Source organism: the organism of the source record quoted next, unplaced genomic scaffold (assembly GCF_019419815.1).
Source record: "Pyrus x bretschneideri cultivar Hongxiangsu unplaced genomic scaffold, Pyrus_bretschneideri_v1 Contig130, whole genome shotgun sequence".
Taxonomy (NCBI): Eukaryota; Viridiplantae; Streptophyta; class Magnoliopsida; order Rosales; family Rosaceae; genus Pyrus; species Pyrus x bretschneideri.
In genome coordinates this window covers 247,715-267,697 of record NW_025999425.1, presented here as the reverse complement: position 1 = coordinate 267,697, position 19,983 = coordinate 247,715, and the positions used below count along the sequence as shown (strand labels likewise).

Sequence of the window (19,983 nt, the reverse complement as noted above, 5' to 3'; positions counted from 1 at the left end):
AACCATGCCTTTCATTTCCCAGTTTTCTGGCGAGAACCACAAGTTTCAGGCCATTGTTTAGCCAACTCTGGCCACGGCTCGACTTGATTTTGGTATAAAATTCTTCTCCTTCTCTAAGCTTCAAATCCATATACAATTTGCTGAGTTTGGTTGTATTTTGAACTTGAACGGAGGTCTAAAATTGTTGCCAAGATTTCGGTCGACTCACGGCTTCAAACCGAGTCAACCCGACCCGTAACCTAGAACCGGATCCAAACCGGGATCCGACACTGACATGTTGACCTAACCTAGTGACCCGTTGAACCAACCCAGTGACCCGTTGACCCTAACTTGACCTAGATCCAATTCCTAGAATATTCCTATAATATTTCTTGCGTTGACTTTTACGAAATTTTCCTGAGAATCATCCTAGACTAATTTTGATGCCATGAATTCGTTTTGAGCATTTGTTTAGTGAAATTCCGAAGTTTTAACGTAGTTGACCGCCTTGGCGGCTTGGTTGACTTTTCGGTTGACCATTGGCTTTATGTTGACTTTTTACATAATTTGCCGGGAACCATTCTTAGTGTATTTTGACGCATTGATTCCGAATTTGCCGTCTTGCAAGTAATTATGAGTAGGTCTTTTCTTTTATATAGTGTGTGTGTGTGTAATTTTATTTAGTTTTCATATATACTTAATAATGAATTTTCTATGTGATGCCATAATTAAATTAAAGTTTATAAAAAATATCGTATTGTTGGGAATTATGAAGTAATTCTATAGGATGCACAGGTATGCGTACTATAAGGGGATGCCTTAATTATATTTACGTCCATGAATAGTATTATATTGAGTAGAATTATCAAATTACTGTTGCATGATCATATGTATGTCAACTGCTCATTGTGCATGCTTACATTGGTGTTTGTACTCGCCCAGGGCCAGGGCCAGCCTTCACGTGTATGTTCACATCACACCATTACACTCACTTTAGATCCATGGTAAGTGCCAGTCCTGTCCTAGATTGCTATAGACAATTAGGACTCATACATGGTGTGCTTAGTGCAAGTCTTTACGTGATCATAGTATTAGAGCGTAAATCATCATTACACCCAATCATGTTCATGTCAGAATACCTCCGCATGAACTCGTGTGTCAGCATATGTTTCATTTATGCGAGATATTGTGATTACCAGATATTATATGTTTTATATGCGAAATATGGTGAATTATTGCATTTTTGAGATATTACTGTTAATAGCAAGTGTTTTCATACTATATGTAGTATGCTATTTTTGGAAACTATATTTGTTTTATGGTGAAGGGTTATTACGTTTTCGAAAAAGTTTTGCAAAGCTTTATTTTTTAGGCCCACTCACCTTTATTTTTCGCTCTTCCAAGTTTCAGTGGCAGAGTTTTCATGTCAACGAGGATTCTTAGCAAATATTGATATAGGAGATTACTTCTGATGGTATAATTCTTATTTTACTTTTACTATACTTTACTTATGCTCTGACATTACGTGTGAATGGGTTCAATCCCGCTTACATATGCACTCTTGCATTTAGACACTTTTAGTTTTGAATTTACTCATATCTTCCATCTCACTACACTTTATAGCTTCGTCACCTTCCTGGTGTAGGCCAGCATATCTCGATTCGGAGTCCAGGTGGACATTCCGAGTTGAAGTGTGCCACTTTGGACTTCTTTTAGTGATAAAATCTCCAACTAACGAAAATAAATAAATGAATAAATTGGGCCATTGAAGAATAGGCAAAATAAGTGAACTAACCAAAATCAAAGTTTAGTAACTTGATAGTGATATATAATGTCTAAAAATTGATGGCTCTACTATTGAAAGATCAATTGAACCAATTGAACCGAATAAATGTTTAATTGTAACCAACTTTGGCTTTGGAGGTAGCCATTGGTATTTGGTTTCAAGTGAAATTAGGGAAATAAATAAACATAGATTGAAGTAAGAAAAGTGACAGCACACACACACACACTAATTAGTTGGATTCAGAATTGACATACAAATTCACATATATAATGGTACCATGATGTTTCCGTATCATGTTTCTTTAAATATAAGGAATTATTATTAACACTCCAAAATCTTATTCTACACTCTAAACTTTCTATATCAAGAATAAAAAAAAAAACTCTAGAGCAATGTAGAATGAGATTTTTGGAGTGCCAATAACACTTCTATATATATATATATATTTAGATAAAATAAGAAAAAAACTAGAAAACGTTAAAACTCCCTCCCTCCGAAAACGGTGTCCTTCCTTCCATCCAAAACCATTTCTTCTAATTTCTAAATCTCTCGGGTTGTTAATTTGTAATTAAATTCATTAAAATTTCCGATGACCACTCTCCCATTCTGCCACGTGTTATTCTCCAACTGTACGTACGGTTACTCCCCCCAGCTGGATTCCCTCTCTCTCTCTCTCTCTCTCTCTCTCTTACATTGGAGTCATATTTCTGGCTCTAGCTGCGTCCCGTAAACTCTGTAGGTGCCCAAACCACACACCAGTCTGTTAGAATCGTTTCGCTTCCCCTCACACCAATAAACCAAACAAACTGCCTCTCTCTCTCTCTCTCTCTCTCTCTCTAGAAATATTTCTCTCTCTTCTTGTTCATGTTGTTTGATATTCTTTGAATCTATATATATGATATTTTCTACCTGCGACAACCTCTGCGTGCGTACGCATGATCGCATTTTCTTCCATTACGATCGGGTTCGGATCACAACGCAGCATGGTAAATGAGGCGTACGCAACATCGCATTTTCTTTGTTATTTTCTTGCGTTTTCTCAGAAACCAAACACATTTTCTCTGTTTTTCTCCTGCGTTTTCTCGGCTACCAAACAGATTTTCTTCCTTTTCTTTTTATTTGCATTCTCTAATTGAAAGCAAGAAAAGGATTGAATTAATGCGAAATAATCTGGTTAATTTGGTGTAGCTAGCTTAGGTAGGGAGGAAAGCTCGCACTACTAGTAGAAGAAGAAGAAGATCCAGAATTACGTAGAGAGGAAGTGCTGGTCGTTGATTGATTGATTGATGTCAAACCTGGATCTGCCTGGCCCTAGCGGCCCTCAGGGGCTGACGAGACGGCCGTCGAGGAGCGCGGCCACCACTACTTTCTCCACGGAGGTCTTCGACAATGAGGTCGTCCCCTCCGCTCTCGCCTCCATCGCTCCCATCCTCCGTGTCGCGAGCGAGATCGAGGCCGAGCGTCCTCGCGTCGCCTATCTCTGTACGTCGTCGTCTTAATCTCCTTCATCGATTAATTACGCATTAATTACTGCTGTTATTGTACTTAATTAGGTTTTGAAGGAAATCATGACTGCATGGTGTTTGTGAAAATGTATGTATGTATGTATGTGAATAGGTCGGTTCTATGCGTTCGAGAAGGCGCATCGATTGGATCCGAGCTCCAGCGGCCGTGGCGTCCGCCAGTTCAAGACGTTGCTCCTCCAACGACTCGAGAGGGTGAAAATTTCTTTAATTTCTTTACAATAATGTTATTTTTATCACAATTTTATACCACATTTCTTTATCATCAGTAGATGGCAAATGAGTTAGACAACCACATTATCTAAATTAATTAGTATTTATTCAAAATGTTAATCAATAATTAATAAAAATATTGTTAATTAAATGATGATTGTGGTATACGAGAAGTCTCATTTTTCCACCTAAGATTATTTAAGTATTTTAATTAATAAAAAGATTGAAATTAAATGATTGTAACTTGTCCAACTCATCTGTTACCCAAGATAGAAAATAAAGAAATGTGGTAAAAATATCATTACTCATTTCTTTATATATTGATTATGATTATTTAATCAATTAATAAATTAAATTATTAGTTAAGTAGCTGCTTACGCAATTCACTGGGTCCCCCCAATGATTTAACCTTTTTGTTGTCTCTCTCCCAAATTTTACAATTTTAATTAACCATTTCTAAATTTTGTCTTTCTCCAAGGATTTACCCCTTTTTTATAATTGTCTTTCTCCCAAATGAACTGGGTCTCTAGTACTCGAATGTTGGATTTCCTAATTTTTCAATTTTAATCAAGAAAATAATTGGGATTTATTAACAAAATTTGCTTCAACAATTTCCACATAGATTAGTGAGGGGCTGCCTTTTGATTTCAAATGGGGTGGTGGATTTGAATGTAAGGGCATTTGATTGGGGCTTTTCACTGGTTTTCTTCTGCCCAACTGGCTTATATATATATATATATGTATGTATTGGATTTTATAGGACAATGCATCAAGTTTGGCTTCTCGGGTAAAAAAGACAGATGCCAGAGAAATTGAAAGCTTCTATCAGCAATATTATGAGCATTATGTCAGAGCTCTTGACCAGGGTGAGCAGGCTGACAGGTGAGTAATCCCTAATAATGTTCTTCTTCTTTTACTTAATTAGTTAATTGTATGCTGAAGTGCAAGTAAACCCTTTTATTTTTCCAAATTCTGAAAACAGAGCCCAACTGGGCAAAGCCTACCAGTCTGCCGGAGTCCTTTTTGAAGTGCTTTGCGCTGTTAACAAGACAGAGAAAGTTGATGAAGTTGCTCCTGAGGTTTGTAATTAACTTACCCCCATTTCTCATTTTTATTATGTGTGTGTGACTCTGTGTGTGTGATGCGTTTGATCAAACACAAAATACATAGGAATTCAATAGTAGGGAGGGAATTCGTTTTATGCATTTTGATCAAATGTGAAATACAGCTACCGTCTCTGAGACGGAGACACACTATTCTTTTCAACTCTATTACTTGAATTTCGCATGTATTGCTAAATCAGTTCGATTGCTCTATAGCTAATACTTCTACCAAATTGAATTTAACTACCAAATTGACTTTAATTACTCGTATCGTATTACACAACTTATTAATCACTTAACATGCTTAGCAAACCACTCCTCTACTTCATCTTCAACATTGAACCTCATGGTCCAACTTTTGGAAGTATCTTCACATAGCTATCAACCTAGAAGGAAACAAGCTTGTTTTAGTTTTCAGACTACATGCTAATTAATGTAAGATAGAAGTTGCGGAAAGTGGCTTGATCATGTGCATATTTAGCATAAGCAGAACCCTTGCAAAAGATGGCATATAATTAAAAGTACAAAGATACAACTCTTCAGGTGTGATTTGATTACTTACTAGCGTAACTGAACCTGCAATGATGAGGTTGATTAGGCTTTGTTGTCTTGTCAAGTCGGCCAAAGGAATTTGTAATCCTTATCGAAAAACAGATGTATATAATATAATACGTGTAAGAGAATTAGTGCATTCCTACAACAAGTTGGAGATGGATTGGAACCAAAAGTTATGTTTCACTATGAGGAGAAAGAAATGTATAACCAAACTCTGTAAAGCAAGCAAATGAAAATTACTAAATGAGAATTTGAAAGTAATAAATAATGATAAGCATTATGCAGGGAGGAGAACATAAAATACTATTATCAATAAAGATTTTTGTAACCCTTGTCTGTAGAAAGTTTTAAGCAGAAGATAAGATCCTCAACCTTGATGACAGAGTAATCATACAACAACCTATAACATAACATGATTGTGTCTGAGTTGACAAACATTATATGACAGAATATTCTATAAAAAAAAAAAAGAGGAGTGACAGCAAAAACACAGTACCCTTTTGTTCCTAATCCTCGTCCTTAAAGTACAGAAGAATCCATTGAGCAATGACAGAAACTACGAAGTGATTTTGAAATTTCTATTACATAATAATAGCCACAAATATATTTTAATGCTCTGAGCAGATTATTGCGGCTGCTAAAGATGTTCAAGAAAAGACGGAAATTTATGCTCCGTATAACATTCTTCCTTTGGATTCTGCTGGTGCTACTCAGTCTATCATGCAACTTGAAGAGGTATTTCACACTTGTTATTTATCCTGTTTGTGCTGATATACTTCGGCATCTTATATTCTTATTCTTTGGTGCCTGGTTTGGAATCTCAATCGAAGTTTTTTCTGTTTGCTTGTTAAAGGTTAAGGCTGCAGTGGGTGCACTGTGGAACACTCGTGGTTTGAACTGGCCTAGTGCATTCGAGAACAGGCAGAAAGCTGGCGATCTCGACCTCCTTGATTGGCTGAGGGCCATGTTTGGATTCCAGGCATGAATAACAACGACCAATCTGAATGGTTAAGATTCACTCTATGACCTGAAGAAATTATTAATTCATTCGTCTATTTTGGTGACCGCAGAAAGACAACGTGAGGAACCAGAGGGAGCATTTGATATTGCTACTTGCAAATACTCATATAAGGCTTCATCCCAAACCCGAACCTCTTAATAAGGTATGTCGGCTATGTCACTGTTGATGGTGACCGGATGAATTACATAGATGCATGCCAGAGCTATGTCACTGTTGATAATTTGAATTCCTTTCTGATAAATTTTCTTCTTAATTTTTTATTGTTGAAATCATTGTGTTGTATTCAGAGCACTCTCTTTTTATGAATTTTTCCCCCTTTGTGTGCCTTTTATTTCTTCCTGGCCTTAAACTAAGCTCATCTCTTTTGTGCAGCTGGATGATCGAGCTGTTGATGCAGTTATGGGAAAACTTTTTAAGAACTACAAAACGTGGTGCAAATATTTGGGAAGAAAACATAGTTTGAGGTTTGATACAATGATATCTACAACAATTGTAATTGGTTCATGTTTCAAATTTTTTATGTTTGCTTTAAATTTCAAATTTTTTATGTTTGCTTTAAATAAAGCAAACATAAAAAAAATTTGTGCTATATTGATACAATGACATGTACGTTTTGGATCTTATGCTTAGTCTCCATGCAGACTTCCCCAAGGTCAGCAAGAAATACAGCAAAGGAAGATACTATACATGGGTTTATATCTTCTCATCTGGGGTGAAGCAGCGAACATCCGCTTTATGCCAGAATGTTTGTGCTATATTTTTCATAATGTAATGATTTGTGGGTTCTGTTTTTTGGTTAATCTATTTCTGGGTAATGAAAATTATGTGCTGACTTCTTACACATTGATGCCAACTATACTTTCAGATGGCATATGAACTCCATGGTCTGTTGGCTGGAAATGTCAGCATTGTTACTGGGGAAAATATAAAGCCTTCTTATGGTGGGGATGATGAGGCTTTTTTACGGAAAGTTATAACCCCCTTATATCGTGTAATTGAAAAGGTATGTTGCCTGAGAAGCATGCGCGTCCTTTAGAAGTTTCAGGCCTTTATGCTATACACATGAGGATGTTTGTTATGATGTTCCAGGAAGCCAAGAAGGGTGAAAATGGAAAAGCTCCTCACATATCTTGGTGCAACTATGACGATCTCAATGAATATTTCTGGTTTGTATTATCAATATTTTTTGAAAGACTGGCCTCTTATTCTATTTATATTGATATGATTCAGATTTAAATTCACTTACTTTCAGGTCGTCTGATTGCTTCTCTCTTGGTTGGCCCATGCGTGATGATGGTGATTTTTTCAAATCAACGCGTGACTTGGTGCAGGTACTCTTTTATTTTTCACCACTGCCACCACTATTCTTATGTTAATTTTCTGGAACTTGTATAAATGAAATCTTGTTCCAGGGGAGAAAGGGCTCTAGAAGAAAATCTGGAAGCACAGGAAAATCTTATTTTATTGAAACTCGGACATTTTGGCACATTTTTAGAAGTTTTGACCGGTTTTGGACCTTTTACATACTTGCTCTACAGGTATTTATTTACAACAGAGTGGATAAGTTCTAAAATGACACCATATGTTCCCTGTTCATTATGACTATCTGTTTAAATAATATATTATCTGGAACTGGATAACAGGCTCTGCTCATTATTGCTTTTAGAGGGATTTCACCATTGGATATTTTTCAAAAGGATGTCCTAAGAGATCTATCAAGTATTTTCATCACAGCGGCATTTCTTCGTGTCCTTCAAAGTATGACGTTCTTACTTAAAACTGCAATTCTCAAATGCTGTATCTCTGTTCGTATGCTAGAAGAGCTATTATGTGCCAGAGCCAAAATTAATTTTATTAGAAGTATCACTATACTTTGTGAAGGACAACTTCTTGTAAGCTGTTGGGGCCAAAAAGAATGTTATGACAAACTGGCCTTTCACTAACTATATATATGAAGATGCATAGATCAAAATTCGTTTCTATTTTGGATGAGACTAGAAGCCTAGAAGGAAAAGAAAAATCTCTGTTCATGTATGCTTTAGTTTTCTGGTTGATCAATATAATACTTCAGCTTTTACACAAATACTGTTAGGGACAGAATTGAGTGTTGAAATATTTCCAGTTAAGTCCTTTTTTATGTTGAGGAAAAACTAGAGTACACAACTGTGTTGGAGAGACAACACAAGTAAACAAATTACTTGTATTACACACACAAAATATTACAACACACAAACACTCAAGGACACTCTTTAGAAGCTATGACACTCTTTCTAGAGACACTCTAGACCACCCACATTCTTCACAAGACTACTCACTTACAAGGCTTCTCACTCTCTTATTTAGCTCTCTTCTTGGCTACTTTCTCTTAGTTCTTTACATAGCACCACTCCCATATTTATGGTGAGGTTTGCTGACTTTGGCATTGCGAGAACTTTCTAGCTATCAATCATGCATTGCCACCTGACATATGGCTTTGCTAATTGGCTTCATATTTTCCTAGCTTCTAATATATTCTACAAATGCCCACCGACATGTTTGCTAGAGTTCTCTAGCAAAATCCCATGCATATTAACTATCCAAAACCAGAGTTCGTAGGTGACATGCATTTTTGGCTTAGGCAATATATTTCACATCTATGTTTCAATGGGGAGCATATTTGCTCACTGCCATAAACTATGTTGTATGCTCACCATACATCTTATCATGTGCCACGTGCCCCTTCACTTAACATTGGTTAATTTTTTCAAAATTGAAAAAGTAACATTTAATGTGAAAGGTAACTAGAGTAGATGAAAGGACATGTGGCAGATGTTTAGGTGTATGGTGAGCATACACCATAGTTATGGTGGTGAGCGAAAATGCTCCCGTTTTAAGGTGGGGATTTACCCCTGTTCACTATGATTGCCTGTTTCAGTAATATATAATTTGGAGTGACCAATGGCCTTTTCTTGTATATCCTACTCGTTCGATGGCCCTTCTCTTTCCCCTTTAATCCTGCCATTTGCAATTTGGAGGGCGAAAGTACACCTAGAGGTTTGCTTGTTAGCTTGGATTATTTCACATTTGTGGGCGAACCTCTTCTGAGTTTAGGGAAATTCTTTCGCTGCATTTTAAAAAAAAAAAATTGGAATGTAGCTGTTACTAGTATCCTTTGTTTCTTTCCTTTTTCTCTGTTGTTTTTAAGGTTGTTGTTGCTGTTTGTGTTCTCCAATTCTTAGAAAGTGAGCAAATTTTAGTTTTTGAATTACTAGATATAGTAGTATTCATATATTTTCTTAAGCTGAATAGTTTTGTACCTATTGTGGAAAGCATTGTCCAGATTGGATATAACTGTTTGCTCTTGCCTTGTATTTCCTTGCATAACTTCTTTTGAGTTTTTCACTCATTCTTCCACGGTTTTATACGTAATCTTTACAGCAAGGTTTCTATGGGTCCTCATATCTACTTTGTATTTTGATGTAGGCATTTTGGATATTGTTTTAAACTTCCCGGGATATCATAGGTGGAGGTTCACTGATGTACTGCGAAATATTCTCAAGATAATTGTTAGTCTTGTATGGGCAATCATTCTTCCACTGTTTTATGTGCATTCCTTCAATAATGCCCCTAAACAAATCATGGATGTACTGTCATTCCTTAAGAATGTGAATGGTGTTCCTCCTTTATACATCATGGCTGTTGCAGTATATTTGCTGCCAAATTTACTAGCGGCATTTTTGTTCCTTTTCCCGCTGTTCCGACGATGGATTGAAAACTCAGACTGGCATATCATTAGGTTCCTCCTGTGGTGGTCACAGGTATTTCTGTTTCCTTGATCACCCCTTTGCAAAATTTGTACTATATTTTACTTGGGTTTGACTTCACGAATAGCAGTCTGTTATGAAATAGTCTTTTGATTAATGCTAACTAATGGTTAGACCATACCAGTGCATGAGACCAAAAGTACCATGTGGTATCTAAAATCCATTTACCTAGTCATATTCAGCCATATGATTAATCCTTGTATGAAACCAAAATCTTGGAGTTAATGATAAGTTTTTTTTTTGTTTTTTTGTTTTTTTTGTGGTAAAGGCTACAAATTCTACCTGTTAAGAACTAATGTACTTAAAGAGTTTTTGTACCTATTCTCTTGCATAAAAACTAATTGCTTATGGACTATGCTGTAAAAAGGTTTTGATTAATCTTTATCTTTCTGCAGCCAAGAATCTATGTCGGGAGGGGAATGCATGAAAGTCAATTTGCCCTTATTAAGTGAGTTTGATGAGGAACACGCACCCAATTTCATCTTAACTATATGGCTTAGCTTCTTTTTATCTTTTGGGGTTGGTTGTTTGAGATTTGCGTTTGTTCTGATTTGCTATGCAATTTGCAGGTATACTATTTTTTGGGTGCTGCTTTTGGCTTGCAAGTTTACAGTTAGCTATCTTATCCAGGTGGGAGTTGTCAAATAACATTTTTGTGATATTTTAGATTCTTTTTATGAATTAGATTTTAATAATTGTGCTCTTAATTTTCTGCCTGTCCTGTTTCCAGATAAAACCTTTGGTGAAGCCAACTAGAGACATTATGAACATTCGTCGTGTAGATTATCAATGGCATGAATTTTTCCCTAATGGTAATCATTTCTATTGCTTTAATCTTTGCATGATTTTCAACTTGTGGTTTTATGCTAAGTAATCCTTTATTGATGCAGCTCAAAACAACTATGGAGCAGTTGTGTCACTTTGGGCACCAGTAATCTTGGTCTGTATCTTCCCCATGATTGAATCAACATCTTGAAAGTTTTCTGAGTTTTTCAGGATGTAACTATCTTATATTAACTTTAATAAACCATCTCATACTTTTTCATGAATTCAATGCAGGTTTATTTGATGGACACTCAAATATGGTATGCTATCTTTCAGACTTTGTATGGTGGTGTTGTTGGGGCATTTGATCGCCTAGGAGAGGTGATCCTTCGATCTCTGTCTCGTCCCTGCTTTTCTCTCCCCCCAACTATTTTCCCTAATTTCAAAACTATCTGTTACCTCTTGTCTCATATTGTGTATTCATGAAATTATACGTCTCTTAAGATAAAACTGTCTAACTTCTGTTCTCTGTCATTCATGAAATTATACATATTTAGAGATAGAATTGTCTGACTTCTGCTGTGTCATTCTTTATTACTGAACACGATACCTTGGCCAATTTATCTAGTTTTGTTTTTAATTGCCAAAAGAAAAATCATAGGTAAATGTAGTACCATTCTAGCACTTCTGTATTTGGGTTTGAGAATTGAATCTTGGTCTAAAATTTTAACACCATCTGTTGTATTGTTCCACTGTCAATTTGCCAGAGACTTTTTCGAGAGAAATTAACATGGATCATATTCTAAACCAAATATTCTTATCTGCCCAAATATATGTTGCTTAAGACAATCATGTAGTTTACTCTATTGAAGGCTTTATTCAAGACATTCTTTTTTTTAGATCTCTTTACAAACATCAAGAATATGACTATCATCAAGCTGTATTTTAATTGAACAATAGTCCTTATATGCCTCATCTTTGCTTTGCCTTGGATTGTTATTCATATATTTTTCGCCGTTTACAGATTCGGACACTTGGTATGCTGAGATCACGGTTCCAGTCTCTACCCGGTGCATTCAACACATACCTAGTGCCTTCAGATAAGTCAACCAAAAGGGGATTCTCTTTCTCAAAGCGTTTTGTGGAGGTTGATTAATTTTTTTTACAACTTTCATACTTAAGTAAAACCTTTAAGCACACTTATAATTAGCACACATATTTAGCATTTAAGATTTCGTGGCTGTAGATTACAGCAAGCAGGAGAAGTGAAGCTGCAAAGTTTGCTCAGATGTGGAATGAAGTGATATGTAGCTTCCGTGAGGAAGATATCATAAATGACAGGTAATGCTCACCAAAGTAATTGTATTATTCATTTATTCAGCCTCTTACTCATCATGAGGAACAAACTAAACTGGGTTCTTTTACTTCAGGGAAATGGATTTGCTGCTAGTTCCTTATTCATCAGATCCCAGCCTGAAGATAATTCAGTGGCCACCCTTCTTGCTTGCTAGCAAAGTCAGTACCGTTCTTTTTAAAGTCTTGTTTAAGTTACTTGATTTTATTTTTGACTTTGTCTACCTTTACAGATCCCAATAGCATTAGATATGGCAGTTCAATTTAAATCGAAGGACTCCGATCTCTGGAAGCGGATATGTGCAGATGAATATATGAAATGTGCTGTGATTGAATGTTATGAATCTTTCAAACATATCCTTAGTACTCTGGTAGTTGGAGAAAATGAGAAAAGGTCCGTACTGCTGCATAGTGTTTCGTAAAAAATATTAGTGTTCAATTTCTGTAATACCCAAGCATAGGATAAGACTGATATTTGGGCCTTTACAATTTCATGCTAACAGTATTTAGAGCCTTTAGTGTTTGCTTAAATCTTACCATCATTCACTCCCTTGGCCCCCATCCTCCTTTCCCACAGATAATAATTTTTTGGCTAATCAGTAGTGTCCTATATAGTTGATGCTTTCCCATAATTGAGGATCTCATAGTATAATATAAGGCTATCACTTGAAAGGAAGGGTGTTCAATTTCTTCAATTTTTTTTTTGTTAAGAGGAGATTATTCAAGAACAATTGTGTAGTCATCTTATTTTTTATCATTGCGAAAAATTCTGATTGGGTTATTATCTGACAGGATAATTGGCATCATCGTGAAGGAAATTGAAAGTAACATTTCAAAGAATACATTTCTTGTAAATTTTAGAATGGGTTCTTTGCCCACTCTTTGCAATAAATTTGTAGAGCTTGTGAGGATCTTGGTGAGTCATATGTGAAAGAATGATTAATTCTGCAGTATGTGCTTGTGCTTGTTTTGGCTATTATCTTAACAGAAACTTACCACTTTCTTTCATGTTGCAGAAAGATGGTGATTCATCCAAGCGATCTTCAGTGGTGTTGTTGCTTCAAGATATGCTGGAAGTAGTCACTCGGGATATGATGGTGAATGAGATCCGGTCGGTAAACTTTAGTAACATAATATTTGGATGAAAATATTTAATTTGTTTAGTTAAAAAGTCCTAATGCTTGGATGCTTTGTTTTAAATCTTAACAGTTCTTGTATTTCCTCATGTGATATTTTGTAGAGAGTTGGTTGAAGTTGGTCATAGTAGCAAGGATGCTGGAAGGCAACTTTTTGCTGGAACTGATGCAAAACCTGCAATATTATTCCCTCCTCCAGTTACAGCACGGTGGGAAGAGCAGGTAAGTGTATAGAACTACTTAATAATTTCAAAGTCAATTGTTTTTCAGAAACAATCCTATGATGGTTAATCCTATAAAAATTGTATGAAGTTGACACACTTCTTGCGGATTACATTTCAGATAAGCCGCCTCCATCTTCTGCTAACGGTGAAGGAATCTGCCATTGACGTACCAACAAACCTAGAAGCACGTAGAAGGATTGCATTTTTCACAAATTCATTGTTCATGGATATGCCACGTGCTCCCCGAGTCCGTAAAATGCTTTCATTCAGGTTTGTTACGTTCATACATATGAGCTATTGTGCTTAGGGCATATCTGAGTTCCATCAGTCAATTCTTCCTTAAACCAAGTTGTTAGGGTCTGATTTTGCTGGTGGAAAGTCCATATGCTTACTTATATTTCCATCGTTAGATATGGGGTCTTTTACTGTGTGCATCTCTAAATTATTGGAGCATTAGAAAGCGTCATGACTTACAAAATGACCCAAAAGTTCCGATTACTTTATTTGGTTTCTCCTTCTGATGTTTAATCAGTGGGAGCAGTGAGTTTTGTAAATTTTTTTTCCTTTCTAAGTTCAATTGAAAATTAGTGTAATTTCTTTATCATTTAAGACATATCACATATGAAACCTTTGGGTTTTCTGACGGGCCAGTGTCCTGAATAACAGGCCAAGGTTTTCAGGCTTCAGATGTCTTTTCCATAAAATAATTTCTATTTTACATTGTTGCCTATTGACAGCATCATGACCCCATACTATAGTGAGGAGACTGTGTATTCCAAATCAGACCTTGAGATGGAAAATGAAGATGGTGTATCAATCATATACTACTTACAGAAGATTTTCCCAGGTTAGTAAAACTATCTTGTAAAATGCTCGACTCTTTTGAAGTCAATGTGTGAATGATTTGACACCCATTTTGTGACTTTTATAGATGAATGGAATAACTTCATGGAGCGCCTTAATTGTAAAAAGGATAGTGAAATATGGGAGAATGAAGAAAACATTTTGCATCTTCGTCATTGGGTCTCCTTACGAGGACAAACTCTCTGCAGGACTGGTATTTGTTTTATCATCTTCTTCTTTATGAAGTGTTATTTCTGGTACTAATTGTTTTGATGTTGCAGTTAGAGGAATGATGTACTACCGACGAGCACTGAAGCTTCAGGCTTTTCTTGACATGGCTACTGAAACCGGTAAGACTAAGAGCATGGTACCTTTTTTCTCCCATAATGTTTAACTAGTTATCAAAATAAAAGAAATCAACATATGTGAAATATAGTGCCATCATGCCTAAGATCTCCACCTTACTCAAGTATGCAAAGAGCGCATAATATTTTCCATTTTCATTTTTTCACTCTTTTGATGGTATGCAGTCGAGTGTCTAATGATGTTGTTATAGTGGAGGTAAATATGTTGGTTACTAATTATTTTAGTTATAAGTAGATATACTAGATGGCTACAAAGCAATCATGGTTCCACCAGAAGAAGAAAAGAAAAGCCAGAGATCCCTTTATGCTCAATTAGAAGCAGTGGCTGACCTTAAATTCACCTATGTTGCTACCTGCCAAAACTATGGCAATCAGAAACGCAGTGGAGATCGACGTGCAACAGACATCTTGAATCTGATGGTTAAGTACGAATCTGTCTGATAAGTCAAAATATTTTTGCAATTTGATTTCTTAAAGTAGTGTCTCTGAGCTCATTTTCTTGAAGAATCTTATTCCTTCTTGTTCCCTTATAGTAATCCCTCTCTTCGGGTTGCATATATCGATGAAGTTGAAGAGAGTGACGCTGGTAGTGGAAAGGTGCAAAAGGTTTACTACTCTGTCTTGGTCAAAGCTGTTGACAATCATGACCAGGTAATCACTTCACCTTATAACAGAACCATCATGTTCACCATGTTGCTTTTTGTACCTAAAACACTAATTATTTTTCTAAATTTCCAAAGGAAATATATCGTATAAAATTGCCTGGTTCGGCAAAGATTGGAGAAGGAAAACCTGAAAACCAGAACCATGCTATAATTTTTACTCGAGGAGAAGCTCTTCAGGCCATTGACATGAACCAGGTGAAACCTTTAGAAGTCTTGAATTATGATAAGTTCTATTTTAATTTTTCAGTCCAACTGAGATGTACTTTTCCAATCTCTTGTAGGACAATTACTTAGAAGAAGCTTTTAAAATGCGAAACCTTCTTGAAGAATTTAATGAGGACCATGGAGTGCGTCCACCTTCAATTTTAGGTGTTCGTGAGCATATCTTTACTGGAAGGTTTGATACTTGTTAGCTTTTTCTTTTTATTTTTAATTAACAGATGGAGATTGTATTGCTACGTATATATCCTGTACTTCTAAGACATCTGATTTGTATTCTATGTTAACTGCAGTGTTTCTTCATTGGCCTGGTTTATGTCAAATCAAGAAATGAGCTTTGTGACCATAGGTCAAAGAGTTCTTGCAAGACCTTTGAAGTATGTTTTCTCTTCCACTATTCAACTCTTTAAGTAATCCAAGGCAAATGTTTAGAAAGATCTGAATCATTTTTATAACAGAGCAGTACCTTTTAGTCTGGAAGAATTATTCAGATTAGACTTAATTAATAAATGAGTATTGCCATACTTTGGAGGTGTGTTGCATCTGTTGATATATGTAGAAGATGGTGATCTCAGTTATGTAGGGAATTTGTTTAGAAACCAATGTATTCTGGTGAACTATCTAACCTCTCTCATGTTACCCTTTTTCCCTAGTCCCCTTTTCTAGTCCATCTTGAGGTCACAGTTTTTCTTTTTCTTTAACCATGTTGAACATGTAGGCCTCAGTTACAGACGAAATGGAACTAAGATTCATATCTCTGTTCTAAAATGAAATTCATATGATATATATTTGATTTAAATAAGTTTTTGAGTCATGACTTATTATCTATTAGTTTCAGGATTCGCTTCCACTATGGACACCCAGATGTCTTTGATAGAATCTTCCACATTACTCGTGGTGGCATGAGCAAGGCTTCCCGTGGCATCAATCTTAGCGAGGACATCTTTGCGGGTAACATTTGTGGATACCACACACACATGCACGAACGAATGTGTGTATGCAGGAGAACACAGACTAATATCTGCTTTATGACATGAGTACTTGCTGTGTAGGTTTTAACTCAACGTTAAGGAGAGGCAATATTACCCACCATGAATATATTCAAGTTGGGAAGGGTAGGGATGTTGGGCTCAACCAAATCTCTCTCTTTGAAGCTAAAGTTGCTTGTGGTAATGGAGAGCAGACGCTTAGCAGGGATATCTACCGCTTGGGGCACCGTTTTGACTTCTTTCGCATGTTGTCCTGTTATTTTTCAACAATAGGGTTTTATATCAGCGCAATGGTAATCTGTCTTTAACTTTTACCTTTATTTTCTGTTTTTAGTTGTAAAATGTTACTCTATTTGTTTATTCATATTGTCATTCTTCAGTGAATTCATCCTCGAATATGTTGCGAAATAATTTCAATGAACTGAAATCCTAGATGTTATGGTACATCAAGTTGATTCATTTAAATTGATGGGCTGTATCAAATAAAATTACTGTGAACTTCTCATGCTTACTATTTAGAGCCCGAAGTGTTAGAAAATGTTGGTAGCTTTATTCCATTGACAAACACAAGTAATTAGCATTTATATCATCGAGCCCTTGGCAGCATAGATGGCTACATTACTTAAAATACTAGGTGGTTGAAACTGTACAGATCCGATATATGGGGAAGTCTGGTTCAGTTTTATTTGATAAATAACCCATGGAAATTATGTCCCTATTATCCAAATGTTATGCTTTGCAGTCCTACATTATCCTTGATTACTCTCTCTCACTCAGCCATCACATTTCCTGGTAAAACTATAGTACGTGAGTCCAATATTGGAACGCACAATTCTTTGTGTAATGGGAGAAACTGAGCATTCTCTGTTCAGTTCCTCAAAAAAAAGTTTTGCATTTTCATTTTCATGCTAACATGAACGTTTTCTTGTAATGCAGTTGGTTGTCCTTACAGTCTATGCTTTCTTGTATGGAAGACTTTACTTGTCATTAAGTGGAATGGAGAAGACAATTGTGAACTATGCCGCCACCAGGGGAAATAATGTTCTACAGACAGCCATGGCTTCACAATCTGTTTTCCAATTAGGTCTTTTAACTTCCTTGCCCATGATCATGGAAATTGGACTAGAAAGAGGGTTCAGAACTGCATTAGGGGACATGGTAATCATGCAGCTGCAACTAGCATCTGTTTTCTTCACCTTCTCTCTCGGTACAAAAGTTCATTATTTTGGCCGAACAGTGCTGCACGGCGGGGCTAAATACAGAGCAACTGGCCGTGGCTTTGTTGTCCGGCATGAAAAGTTTGCCGAGAACTACAGGATGTACTCAAGGAGTCACTTTGTGAAAGGCCTCGAACTTATGGTACTTCTTATAGTTTATCAGATATATGGTTCAGCAGTAAAAGGCACAATATCGTATATCTTTGTCACATTCTCCATGTGGTTCTTAGTGGTTTCGTGGCTGTTCGCTCCGTTCCTGTTTAACCCTTCGGGATTTGAATGGCAAAAGATAGTTGAAGATTGGGATGATTGGGCAAAATGGATAAGTAGCCCTGGTGGTATTGGTGTGCCAGCGACCAAGAGCTGGGAGTCTTGGTGGGATGAGGAACAAGAACACCTCCACCACACAGGGGTTTTGGGACGATTTTGGGAGATTGTTCTTGCTCTGCGCTTCTTTCTCTTCCAATATGGAATTGTGTACCATCTAAATGTGGCCAGGGGTGATAAAAGCATCATGGTAAACATCATTCCGTTTCTTATTTACTGCCGTATTTGCGTCTTCTCTCTAAAAAAAAGCAACAAGTTCCATATTCTTTGAAGCTTACCAGCCTGTTCGGAACTCCTTGTCTGCTTGCCAAATCTCTTTTATTAACTGGAATAATTTTTTTTTTTGTATACGATTGCAGGTTTATGGTCTGTCATGGTTGGTCATTGTCGCTGTGATGATCATCCTAAAGGTTAGTATTCATGCTTCTAATACTTTCTGGTTGCAAGTGATGTTTTCACATCTCAAAAAATTTATTCCACTGACTCATGAACTTTCACATCAAAATCTTAGGTTGTGTCAATGGGAAGACAGCGGTTCAGTGCAGATTTCCAGCTGATGTTCAGGCTTCTCAAGTTGTTCCTGTTTATTGGGTTTGTTGTCACTATTGGAATGCTTTTTGCTTTCCTCAGTCTTACTGTTGGTGACATCTTTGTGAGCTTATTGGCCTTCTTGCCTACTGGATGGGCGCTACTACTGGTACATGCCTCATACGAATCTTAAACCTACTTTGCTTTTCTATAATATCCAGAGTTTTTCTGTTGTCGTCAACTTTTCTACATGTTAACATTTGCGTACACTGCTGGTGTTGTTGCATGATGAGCAGATGTCACAAGCGTGCAAGCCATTGGTGAAGGTCCTTGGAATGTGGGGATCTGTCAAAGCTCTAGCAAGAGGGTATGAGTACGTGATGGGGCTCGTCATCTTCGCACCAGTAGCTGTTCTTGCATGGTTCCCGTTTGTCTCAGAGTTCCAGACCAGGCTGCTATTCAACCAAGCTTTCAGCCGAGGGCTCCAGATCCAGCGTATTCTTGCTGGTGGGAAGAAGCACAAGTCAGACTAAACCCATCGCCGTATTTATCGACCTAGCTAGCTAGAGAGATAAAAAAGGAGGTGACGAAAAATTCGGAGAGACTTCTAAGTCATGAAATGAGTATACATACATACATACATACATATTCTGTGGCATGTAAGTGACGTGTGTATTACATGAAACCGAAATGTGCTATTAGAATACATATATCACATAATGTGTTTTGTAGTAACAAGTGATGAATCTTTGTTTTGTACTTGAAAGAAAGGATAGATGAGAGGAAGGAGGGAGAAGTGAAGGAGATCAACTCCAAGACTCCTTGTGTTAGACTACAAAAGAAAAGTTTCAATGCAATTAATTACCTTCACTATCCTCGCATCTCACACATACTTTTTTAAGATTCAATAGCTTCCAATTAAAATGTTGGGGGACCCTTTGATCAAGCGCAACTTGAACTTTGAGACGATTAACTCCCCTTATTCGTTTCCGGTACCAGACTTTGAGATACCTCGAAAGAAAAGCTTGTCTGATTAGGAGATACTAGAAAAACTGTCCTGCCCCTTGCTGTGGATTTTGAAATCATTATCCACAAAAGACATGAATAATTTGCACAAAAAGATGCACTGCAAAGGCGTTACGAACGGAGTCACATCCTAAAATGCACCAATGCAGATAACAATACATTGAGTAACCACAAAAATTATCGCATATTAATATAAAGGGGCAGACCGAGTTCCCGAGTTTGAAAATCCTCCTTTCCTCACTGTCTCACTACTATAATTACTACTATTATTTCATTTTCCAATTGGTACTACTATCAATTTATTTTCTTGGTCAGAAAAATTGGTATTAAAACTTAGCCTCTA

At 36.7% G+C, this 19,983-nt stretch overlaps 1 protein-coding gene across 1 annotated transcript; it reads left to right on the top strand.

Moving 5' to 3' along the window:
• The first annotated feature begins 2,504 nt into the window (after positions 1–2,504).
• On the top strand, positions 2,505–19,487 carry LOC103963152 (callose synthase 5). The gene is made up of 43 exons (XM_048579379.1): positions 2,505–2,751; positions 2,954–3,247; positions 3,383–3,483; positions 4,262–4,383; positions 4,484–4,580; positions 5,784–5,894; positions 6,013–6,138; positions 6,230–6,322; positions 6,553–6,644; positions 6,822–6,948; positions 7,046–7,183; positions 7,270–7,346; positions 7,433–7,511; positions 7,593–7,718; positions 7,824–7,938; positions 9,643–9,977; positions 10,379–10,431; positions 10,553–10,613; positions 10,714–10,795; positions 10,874–10,923; positions 11,043–11,129; positions 11,773–11,895; positions 11,995–12,089; positions 12,179–12,263; positions 12,335–12,495; positions 12,894–13,017; positions 13,118–13,212; positions 13,342–13,459; positions 13,580–13,731; positions 14,199–14,308; positions 14,393–14,518; positions 14,586–14,654; positions 14,905–15,094; positions 15,203–15,320; positions 15,410–15,529; positions 15,616–15,731; positions 15,847–15,930; positions 16,392–16,504; positions 16,606–16,835; positions 17,479–18,276; positions 18,446–18,496; positions 18,598–18,783; positions 18,911–19,487. Exons 2-43 carry the CDS (start codon positions 3,052–3,054, stop codon positions 19,145–19,147), a joined length of 5,769 nt encoding a protein of 1,922 aa, XP_048435336.1. The 5' UTR covers positions 2,505–2,751; positions 2,954–3,051; the 3' UTR covers positions 19,148–19,487.
• Positions 19,488–19,983: the final 496 nt, after the last annotated feature.

Excerpts from the sequence above, each read along its gene's own strand:
- LOC103963152 (XM_048579379.1), top strand. The coding sequence starts at position 3,052 with ATGTCAAACCTGGATCTGCCTGGCCCTAGCGGCCCTCAGGGGCTGACG. Across the intron at positions 6,139-6,229 it reads GGGCCATGTTTGGATTCCAG|AAAGACAACGTGAGGAACCA; the intron begins GCATGAATAACA and ends TGGTGACCGCAG. Across the intron at positions 15,732-15,846 it reads GAGCATATCTTTACTGGAAG|TGTTTCTTCATTGGCCTGGT; the intron begins GTTTGATACTTG and ends TGTTAACTGCAG.